Source organism: Suricata suricatta, chromosome 7 (genome assembly GCF_006229205.1).
Source record: "Suricata suricatta isolate VVHF042 chromosome 7, meerkat_22Aug2017_6uvM2_HiC, whole genome shotgun sequence".
Lineage (NCBI taxonomy): Eukaryota > Metazoa > Chordata > Mammalia > Carnivora > Herpestidae > Suricata > Suricata suricatta.
This window is the reverse complement of record NC_043706.1, coordinates 68,082,225-68,093,759: the sequence shown is the minus strand read 5'-3', so window position 1 is coordinate 68,093,759 and position 11,535 is coordinate 68,082,225. Positions and strand designations below refer to the sequence as shown.

Genomic DNA, 11,535 nt, shown 5'->3' with positions numbered 1-11,535 from the left:
AAGCCTTGTATAGCGGAAAATTCCTAAAACAAGTATTTAACACTTTGTAATTAAGAATATAAGTGTTGGGAAGTGAACAGATACAATTTTTTATCTCTGTTCAGAATTTGAATTAAAATTTATAGTTAATTTCATTAATACTCATTTTTGTTTTAAGGGTTCTGATGACTGTCTTGTGAAAATCTGGGCGACAGATGATGGAAGATTATTAGCTACTTTAAGAGGACATGCTGCTGAAATATCAGACATGGCTGTGAACTATGAGAATACCATGATAGCAGCTGGAAGTTGTGATAAAATGATCCGAGTCTGGTGTCTTCGAACATGTGCACCTTTGGCTGTTCTTCAGGGCCACAGTGCATCTATAACGTCACTACAGGTTAATTGTTTTAATCCCTGTAAAATCCTTTTGATTATAATTTAAATTTTAAGTCACTGGTGTAATCCATTGTATAAAGCTACTAAATTGAAGAAGGAATATTTCTTTTTTCTTTTTAAATATGTGGACTTCAAATACGTGTTAGTCATTACCTTCATCCATTGTGGATACTTTCTAACTCTGTTTATTAGCTGCTGTCTATATGGTAAAAAAAAAAATGGTTATTTGGATTGTGTCACTCTCCTTATATATTTTTTCTTCAATTGTTTTTCAGTTCTCACCATTGTGCAGTGGCTCAAAGAGATATCTGTCTTCTACAGGGGCAGATGGCACTATTTGCTTTTGGCTGTGGGATGCTGGAACCCTTAAAATAAAGTCAGTTGCTCTTTTATTTCACATAATACATTATTTAATTTAATGGTTAAAATAGCAACAATATAGCAACAAGAAGTATAAATTTATTTATTCTCCTTAAATAAATAACAGAAATGCATTCACTGACCTCTTTGATTTTCATGTTTCTTGCCCCTTTTTTTCATGCTTCAACGAAAGTTTCTTATGTTAACATGTTTATTTTTTCTTTTTCCTAGCCTTAGCTTTTTCCTTCAGAACATACCTGTTTCATTACCACTCCTTTCTTTATATGGCATAATTTCATATCAGTTGCTTCTTCTGGTGTTGAGAACGTAATCTTAAGAATTCCCAAGGCTATTCCTTAGAAGAATTGTAGTTTATTTGTGTCACTGCATCTACAGACTTTAGATTTTATTGAAGATCTCAGGAAACGTAGGGAAACGGATTGGTTAAATTTTTACTAAACTATATCAGGGTAGATAAATGCATCCTCATCTCATCCCATATAGCATTTTGCAATTGTGCTTTCTCTTGTTGTAATATCTTGGTATAGTACAATAAGTTGACTAGACAGTGTTATCTTTCGATTAAGGACAATGAGGCAAAACAGTTTTTAAGAATTGGCATGGCCAGAACTTAGAACACTTCTCTGGCCTTTGGTCCCATGCTGTCTGTGCCTTGCCACCTCTCAGGTGGGTATAGTAGGGAGAGGAAGTGCTGCGGTTTACCCCATAGATAGTCTGTGAATGGGGAATTGGTGTATCCAGTGATTCTGCAGTGTTGAAATGGTCATCTTTATGCTCCCATGGTAGAACGTCTTTCAGATTAGAAGGTATATCTCAATAATTCTGACTTTTGTTTATAAATATCACCTCAAGTTGAGAAATTTGAAAATGTCTTTATAATTTTGAAACAGTAGTGTTTACATAAGTAAGCTTCATGTATATTAACATTTCTGGAGAGTGCTGCTTATGGGAAGGCATTAGGAGGCCATGGCAGGTAGAATAACATTATAAAATGTACTTCATTTGAAAAAAAGGATTCTTATTAAAGACATGGTTCTTTGGAGAAAGCAAATTGTTTTCATTTTAGTTGCATTCTTAATATTTAGAATATTAAAGATTTTCTTTAAATGTTTAGATAAAAGTTTAAATATTTCACTGATGTGTATGAACAGTAGCAATAGTTAATTGTTTTCCTTTGAGTATTTTTTTACCTTCTTATGGACCAGATTAGGATGCCATTGTCTTTTCAGGTTTTGTTTTTATAGAGAAGAATAATATGACTAATAGTCTTCAAATTAGAATAGGAACAAAAATGTTTTCTCAAAATTAAACCCTCACTTTGTGCTTCTTGAGGATTACATTGCTAAGTATGATAATATTTATCTAGATTCTTGAGAAGTGAGTTATTCCATATAAATGATATTTTTTCCTGAATCTTTACAGAGATTCATCCATTAACCAACTACCCTAAAAACTTTTTTCATGGAAATGTGTATTTTTAATGTAGATGTAAGTAGAGAAATGTATATAATTTTGTTTTTTCTTAACATTTTATCATAGGTATTTATAATAATTTAAATAGCTGCATTATGTTCCACTGAGTTCACGCTATACTTTGCTTCATGATTTTCCTATTTTTGGACATACATATTTTTTTCTAGTTATAATAGGTAGTAGTCTTTTCTATTCTTGTAATTGTCCCTTAAAAGCTTTTAACAGTCAGACATAAAGGAGTAATTTTTTCTTAGTTAATAGACTTGGGGACACCTAGTTTCTTTTCCATATTTACTCATGGCTAATAACTGCCAAAAATTTTGGCAGGATGTAGATTGTTACTGTCCATGTGTGTTTTAATTACTGATCAAAGGCAAAAATTGTATTGAGTTGTAATACTTTTGTATAATCTGATGAGAGTTGCTTTCAGCAACCCAATATGCATTGAGAAAATCAGTTTTTTTAGTAAATGAAATCTACATTGGAAACCCAAGCCTCTTGGGAAATTTGCTTTTATATAGAGTTTATGTATATGGTAACAACTCCCACTAATAAAGATGCTGCTTCTTAGATGAGAAATAGGAGTGGCTGGTTGACTTAGAAGCTGGCTGAAGAGATCTCTGAATAGGAGAATGGCTGTCTAAGCATATGTAGATGTAAGAGGAGAATGGGAATCCTAAAATATATAGATGAGAATAGTGATTACAAATTTTGATTAAGCACTTAGTCTGCCAAGCTTGTACTAATAAGCACCTTACATTTGTCATCTCATTAATCTTTATGACAGTCCTCTGAAGAGGGCACAATTATTTTCTTTAGGATAGATAGGAGAGAAAATAGAGGCAGATACTGGGAGTATAGTGTCAACCTCCTCTCAAGCACAGTGCCAGATTAAAAGCTGTTATTCATTGATAGACTACTGAATCTGTCAATTAATTAATTTTTTAATTAATTGAATAGATTTAATTCAACCAGTTGAAGTAAAATACTAATACTAATAATACTAATACTTATTGATGTGCAGTACTAAACACTTTATGTGGGTTAAATTTATTTAATTATCTCAGTAACTCTTAAGATATGTTTTGTTTTTACTCCCATTTTATAGATGAGACTGAGGTACAAAAATGTTAACTAGCCTAAGGTCGTAATACCTGATAAGTGGCTGGAAACTGAACTCGGAAACTTTGATACAAAAGCCTTATCTTAAAATATTTCCTCAAATGTGCATTTAAAAATAAATTACTTGTGGAGTTCCTGGGTGGCGTAGTTGGTTAAGCACCTGACTCTTTTTTCAGCTCTGGTCATGATTTCACAGTTCAAGCTCCACTGCTGACAGCACAGAACCTGCTTAGGATTGTCTCTCTTCCTCTCTCTCTGTCCCCCCACTCCCGAAGTAAACAAATAGACATTTAAAAGATAATAAATTATTTGTTTTTGTTTATCTGTTTTTTCCCTTTAAAAATATTAAAGTCCATTTAAAATGGCAATCTATATGACTAATTCTGATTGTAAGTTCCAGCTAAATGGTTGCTTAACACTTAGATGAACAGTTGTGCCAAAAATTAACAAAAATGGATAGCTGGAATCCTTAAGATGTTAATGAAAGTAGTGTATTTAGTTGTCTTTATAATTTCAGGTTAAGTTACTTATGGTTACTTTAATTCTATTCTGAATAATTGTTTAGGTTTTAAAAACTTTCTGTTTCTCTAAACTATTCATGCTCAGTTATGTCAGGGCTTGTGACTATTAGGAAAAATTGTTATGTCACTTTAAAAATTTATTTATACATTTATTAATTAAAAATTTTAACAAATACTTTTGTGTTCTGTATCAGTGACAAAGATTCTTTTTTCTGAATATATAACTGATCATAAATATTTTATCTTTTTTCTCCTATATGATCACAAAACTGAAACCACTTTATAATTAATTGCTGTGGATTATAGAAGTTAGACAGTGCACTTTGATTGAAGGCTCTATTTTTTTTTAATTTTCTCCCCTGATAGCTTGAGAAAAACTAGATCAAAATGTATGTTAAGTAGGGCTTTAAATAAAATCCTTGTATTAGAGCATTACAAATATGTATTTATTGGAGCTGGTATGGTATAAAATCTATAATTTTTCTTTCTTCAGTACTGTTGATTGTAATAAACATGTAATGTCAGTAGTGTAAATATAAGACCTAGTAGTAAGAAATTATATAGTTAATGTACATATATTTAAAGGAAGATGATTTTTCTGTAGATAACTATTTTTTTATGTTTTTATTTATTTTTGAGACACAGAGACAGCACAAGCAGAGGAGGGTCAGAGAGAGAGGGAGATACAGAATCTGAAGTAGGCTCCGGGCTCTGAGCTAGCTGTCAGCACAGAGTCCAATGCGGGGCTCAAAACCACGAACCGTGAGATCATGACCTGAGCCAAAGTGAGATGCTTAAATGACTGAGCCACCCAGGCACTCCTGTAGATGACTATTTTGAATGAACATTAGAATTGACATAAGATTCAAACAGTCTTCAGATTTTCAGTAGGATAAGTGTTTAAGATTCTTTTTGGTGTCTTAAAAGGCATATTTTGTCACATTAGAAGATAAACAGTGTCTAATATTGAAAAAGTGTAGTTAACTGATGGTATACGTATGCCACAAGAGGCAATACCTATTTTGCTAGTGTGTGCATCTTTTCAAATGACTTATTTTCTTACATATTTGTGCATGGTCATGGTACAGTATGAAAAACTGAAGCCTGTTAAATTTGATTAGAAGTAAGTGTAATTAGTAACTACATGTCTGGTGTGACAGTGGTTTTGAGAGTGTTTCATATGTGGCTTGTTGTATAATCTGGGCTCCTACAAAATCTGTAGAGTTTCCATAAGATCTGCTGATCACGACACATAATCATTTCCAACTTGTTTTTAGGAAGGGAGCCATCTGTTGCTTCTTATTTAATTTTCTGTTTCTGTATTTAGTTTTTGAAACAGCTCATTTCTGGTGTTGCTGTTCCCTTTAGGGATATTTTTAATTTTTAATTTTTTATATTATAGTCCAAGACCTGCTAAATTTACAGAGCGCCCTCGGCCTGGAGTTCAAATGATCTGTTCTTCTTTTAGTGCTGGTAAGATTTTTTTCTCCCTAATTTTCTACCTAAAGCTGTACATTAGAAAGCTTCTAGTGGAACACATAAAATTTTGGAAAATATTTATTGTTGTAATATAAATCATATTCACATACATGTATCAGGTGATGGTCATAAATTAATTTAGAAATATTTGAACTTTGTTTTATGTATTCTCATGACTAAGAATTTTCTTTGAGACCATAATGCTCTGCTCTGGAGAAGAAGAGTTTCAGAATTGACTCTATAAAATAATAGATCTTTGAATAGGTATCTCATTGGAAGAAAGGTATTTTAAATGTATTTTATATTTTTAAGGCATTTGGGAGGTATCCTGTATCTAAGTAAAATAAATTTGATTGCTATTTGTAATTATTAATTACTTTGCTCCAAATTCTTCTTTGCTCTATAAAAAGTTACGTAGCAATGCTAATAACCTCAATTATGTTTTGAGTTTATGTAGTAGCATTTTGCATGGATATGTCTTTAAACAAAATATAATTTGAAGATTTGAAATGAATTGATAAGAAAATGAGATGAAATATTAATAGATTTAATACCTATTAAATGTACCTGGTACCAAATCGTTTCACATTTACTTCGCGTTTTCCTAATCTTTTCAGTTTGTAATTGTGAATTGCATAGTTGCTCAGATAAGTGATAGCCCATTAATGGCATAAATCTGTTTTTTCCACATTAATATCCAAACATGTTTGATTTCTAACTTCTAGAGTTCCACTTCTATTGCCATGAAGACAGTTTTCCGTTTATTAATAACATTATAATTATAGGCATTATACATGATTTTGGAGTACTCTAAGGAGTTATATAGAGCACTGTTTTCCGCACTGTAAGAATATTTATTCCAAGTAGAGAGGGTAAATTGCATACATAAATAACGTAATGCAAAGTAGAATGTATGTGCTATAAGACAAAGTCTTTAGAGTTCAGAGGATAGCAGGCTCATTTGATTGCAGGGTGGCAGAAGACAGCCTATTGAAGAAATTGGGCCCTAAAAGTTTGAGGAAATGTGGCAAGAGAAGGACGTCAGTGGAGTTAAAGGGCATGTTTTCTAGGGAGGGTGAAGAATTTTATCATAAAAATATGTAATCACTTAGTGAGATGATTTATAGTGGAAATCTTTACTTCTGTAAATTTTAAGTTCATTAAGTTCAGTTTTAGATGTAATCTTATATGCTTAGAATAAATATGCATAGTTTTAGAGTAAAATGTTAATCTTCGGTGTATATTATGGTAATGTTATTGCATTTTATTCTCAGAGATTTTGAAATTGTGTTTTACTCAGAAATGTTTGCTCTTATTCCTCAGGTGGCATGTTTCTGGCCACAGGAAGCACAGATCATATTATTCGGGTTTATTTTTTTGGATCAGGTCAGCCAGAGAAAATATCAGAATTGGAGTTCCATACTGTAAGTACTGAAAAAGAATAAGATAGGTACAACTTAAATGAGTTTAACAGTGTATATTCAGGATTCTTTTTGTTATCTGTTTTTATGTAGGACAAGGTTGACAGTATCCAGTTTTCCAACACTAGCAACAGGTAAAATGATTATTTTTGTTTGTAAATTTAATTCCAATTTTAAGGTTATCAAACATAGACATTTCTTTTAGTCAGATTTTAATTAGAACTGTATAAAAATTAACTACCTAAAATAAGGATCTTGAGCAGTTAACACTCAAGAGTGACTATCCCTTTCACCTGCATGTGACCACATGTCTTGTGTTTTATTTCTATTAATGTTCATTTATTTGGTCACTTTTAATAATAGGGACTTATATCAACTCTATATATTTTCTATACATATTAAAATGTGGGGAAACAGAGTTTGGAAATGTATTATAATGTAATATTTGAGGCAGAACTATTTATTGATGATAAACTTAAATATGTTTTGTAAATTTTTCAGATTCTTATTTCAAAATGAAAGAAAGCTATTTCTAAGTACCTTTTACCTTGAGTAAAAGAAGTCAAGTTCTTTAACGTTGAGAGGAAACTCAGTGTTTTTCTATCGAAAAATACTCATTTTGTTTGTAAGGCAGTAAATAGTGGCCTTGAATCACTTTTAAATGTCCTTTTGAGACCTAGCCATACACATTAGAATATGTGCATGAAGTTTGAAAAGCCCATAAAGTTGCAGAAGTTGTTAATTTGTAGAGAATATCTGACAAAGAGTAATCCCTATTAGATTGCTCTTTAAAAAAAGATAAGTGCTGTCTTTTAGTATTTTAGAAAACAGCTCTGGAAAAATGCATTTTAGTAAAGTACATGTGTCTTTTTCTGGGGGGGGTGGGCTTCTTTTAATTCAGGTTTGTGAGTGGGAGCCGTGATGGGACAGCGCGTATTTGGCATTTTAAACGAAGAGAATGGAAGAGCATTTTGTTGGATATGGCTACTCGTCCAGCAGGGTAAGACATCATATTTGAAATATTACATAAACATAAGAAGATCATTTAAAGTATGCTATATTATAGGTTCATGTGACTCTCAGCCTACAGAAACATGTGTCATAATCCAGGTTAAAATGATTACATTTCTGTAATAACTAGAGGTGTTACTAGAGATGGAAAGGGGATGATACTTCTAAAATTATTTATTGCCATATATATATACAAAGATCTGCATTAATGACTTTTTTCAGTTTGACTTATTAAGGTGATGATAGTACTATAGGAATTCTCCTAGTTTTGTTTTAAACGTGGAACACACTATAGTGTTTATGCGTCACAGACAGTTGATGTAGTGTATCTAATGGTTTTCTTTAGCCAAGAGAAATTATATTACACTTTGTAACTGTTATTTTGGTTTTAATATTTAATAAATAACTCTGCATATAGTGGTCTCAGGTGGATGGGAGAGGAAAGCAAGTAGCGGGGCATGACAACAGCAGAAGATGGAGAGTGAGCAGCAAGGCACAGAATTCTTGGATCTAGATAGAGCTAAAGCATTGATAACCTGCTCAAGGTCATTTATTACTAAGGACTTAGGAGTGCTGAAATCCTGCGTGTTTGCTGACTCTGCAGTGTATTTGCCTTCATACTTTGTTGATTCAGATTATTTTTAATTACTATTAAGTGATAGTTATCTATGTACTGAATATAAATACAGATTATAAGAAGACACATTTAGGTTTTTGTCATACTACTATTTTAATAATATTGGTGTAAACAAATACTGCCTCCATCACTTTCAGCCAAAACCTTCAAGGAATAGAAGATAAAATCACAAAAATGAAAGTTACTATGGTAGCATGGGATCGACATGACAATACAGTTATAACTGCAGTTAATAACATGACTCTGAAAGTTTGGAATTCTTACACCGGTCAACTAATTCATGTCCTGATGGTGAGGAAAAAACTCATTTTTATTTGTTATAATGAAGCTGATTATAGAATGAAATATTTTCATTGTGGAGTAAAGAATAAATACTGTCTTTTATAAAGATCACCAAAAATTCTTGCTAGATGGATAACACATCTTTGTGGGAGATTAGGAATAATTTTAAAATGCAGTTAAACAGGGTTTGACTCAGAAATCTAGATCCTTGCTATTCTTTAATATGTAGGGCTGCATCAATAGTAGTCTCTGGTTTCACCAAATGATAGCAAAGCCCTGAACACTGGTATTAGCTCAGCCTCATTATTATACCTTGATAAATTTGAAGATTTTTGCTACTTTAATAATTCTTAGAATTCATATTCTAGAAATGTTGCCATATTGATGTTTGGTTGAATTTTCATTTTTAAATTTATAATTCTTTGCAACTTCAAAAATATTTCAGGGTCATGAAGATGAGGTATTTGTCCTTGAGCCACACCCATTCGATCCAAGAGTTCTCTTTTCTGCTGGTCATGATGGAAACGTGATAGTGTGGGATCTGGCAAGAGGAGTCAAAATTCGATCTTATTTCAATATGGTAATTATCAGTCTCTTCATTTTATAGTTGTTAAAGATTTGGGGACTTCATGCAGGTACCCTGCATATCACAAAGGAAATCCATCTTTAGGAGTTTATTTAGACATATTTTGCCTTTAAGTTTCAAAAAAGAATTCTGTATTATACACTTATATTTAGATGTTAAATTCAAAGGAAAATTGTGCATATTAGCAGTACATGTATACTGGTGATAACTAATTTGGTTTCTAAAATAGATTTAACAGTGATACTTTGAGAAATTCACAAAGATACAAAATAATATAGATAAGGAAAAAGTTTGGAAAATCATGTGAAGAAATTATATTGTACTTTAGTAGTTTTCTTGTACAACAGACTTTTATTCCAATATACCCATTTTATTTGTTTTATGAAGTTATATTTAGGTAATCTCTACACCCCACATGGGGCTCTGATTGATGACCCTTATACCTAGGGTCTCATACTCTTCCTGAGCCAGCCAGGGACCTCCCTAATACACCCATTTTAAAATTAAAGCCAAATTAAAGGCATTCTTGTCTTTTATCATCAAATTGTAGTATGGTAGGTATTTATTGTGTGTAAGCCCCTTTTCCCTCTAAATTTTGCTTCTTACACAAATTTTTAGTATGTTTTGCTGAGTTTTGATATTAAACCAAATGGGTTTTTATCAAAAAGCAGCTTACTGTGAAGTGTTTTTCTACTTCTCTCTAACCACTGTATGAAGTTTTCCTCAAATACTGCTATATTTATCAGTCATTTTTAAAAAAATCTACTTCCTATATATCAGGGATACCTTTCAACAAAAGAAAAAATGAAAACATTTCTACTATTTCACCATCTTTAGATTTTTTTGAGTCAATTATAGAAGCCTCTTGTAATGTGTCATGAAAAGGTACAATTAATAGTGTGTAGAGTCAGTTATTTTGCAAAACAAAAAAACCCTCAGTGTCATTTGTGAAATGCCAGGGTTTGTGAAAAAAATTCACGAAGGTCATACTATACTTCATTGAAAATCGTAGTAAAGTTCTACATAGTAAGAAGTAATTAGTAAAATCAGAGGAAAGAATAAGAAGATAAATGTTAGTGGAGAAATTCAGTTAGCTGTGTTGATGGATATGCCTTAGTGTACATACGGTAAGAACTTAAGATTTGTCAAGTTCTTATTTTTCTAAAAAGACTGCTAATTATTTGGAGTACAATTTTTAGTGACAGATGGATTTCCTTAGTGATATGTGTATAGAGAGATTTTTAAGAAGCAAATCCTTAAATATGCTGGTAACATAATTCTTTTCTATCCTGGTGTTTCTGGTTTGCTCCTTTTTGAGGCATCTCTGTTTAAATAAAAATATTAGTTCCTCAATTTGTCTTTATGGTTTCTAAAGAAAACAATTTGTGGCCTATACATGTATTTTAGTGACTTTTTTTAGTAATTTTGTATTTTTGAAAAGCATTGGTGGTTAGTAGAGGGTTTGGAGGGAAGTTTTATCTCATACTTGAATACTGCTTTCACCTTTAAGCTACAAAGGTGAATTTTTCCTGTTCAGGTAAGTTGATCACACTAATATTCCACCTTATGTTATAAAAATTTGAATACATTGAGACTGAAGTGATTTGCTCTTAGACCATTACAAATTAGTGATGTAGCTGGGAATTGAAGTCAGACATTATATTGCATAGTCTTTGAAATTAACTAAGAGATTTAGTTAATATTAGTGCCTTAAAAATTGCTTTAATAACAGTTTTAGATTAGGGATATTTTTTCTCTTCCAAGAATAGGAGATAGAAAAGCATCTAAAGGGCAGAATAAATAGATTGGTATCCATAGAATACTCAAACTGAGAAAGACAAAACATAGACTAAAAAGGATTAAAAATATATTTAGAAAACTAGAAAATGAACTACACTTTATCTAAATAAAATAAGGATACTCCTTTAATTTTTTGCATGATTTTTAATAACTCCCAAAATATTCTATATATTACCTCATTTGGTTTTCATGAAAACCTTGTAGTACAAGGTCAAGGGTATATTTTATTATTACTGGTTTTATGAATGGAGAAACTGTATAGAGATGAATTGCTCTGCCCAGGTTTATCTAGGACACAGAGCTGTTACAAGGAAACTTGGGGTTTTAAACCAATATATTTTTTTTCCATTGTTACTATGTTCTTAATGCTAACTCTAGTTATTGGTTGGCCATTGCATAGCTAACTTCTAACTACCTAGTTAGTGATATGTCACCAGGAGAAAA

The 11,535-nt window shown here is 31.7% G+C and overlaps 1 protein-coding gene across 1 annotated transcript in view; it reads left to right on the top strand.

Annotated features, from left to right (window-relative positions):
- PHIP (pleckstrin homology domain interacting protein) overlaps positions 1-11,535 on the top strand; it is a 121,665-nt gene that overhangs the window by 42,263 nt on the left and 67,867 nt on the right. Inside the window, exons 6-13 of the mRNA XM_029943190.1 lie at positions 158-379; positions 654-754; positions 5,278-5,348; positions 6,678-6,778; positions 6,869-6,909; positions 7,677-7,775; positions 8,561-8,714; positions 9,151-9,285. Of these exons, the coding sequence (XP_029799050.1) occupies positions 158-379; positions 654-754; positions 5,278-5,348; positions 6,678-6,778; positions 6,869-6,909; positions 7,677-7,775; positions 8,561-8,714; positions 9,151-9,285 (924 nt within the window). The remainder of the gene's footprint in view (positions 1-157; positions 380-653; positions 755-5,277; positions 5,349-6,677; positions 6,779-6,868; positions 6,910-7,676; positions 7,776-8,560; positions 8,715-9,150; positions 9,286-11,535) is intronic.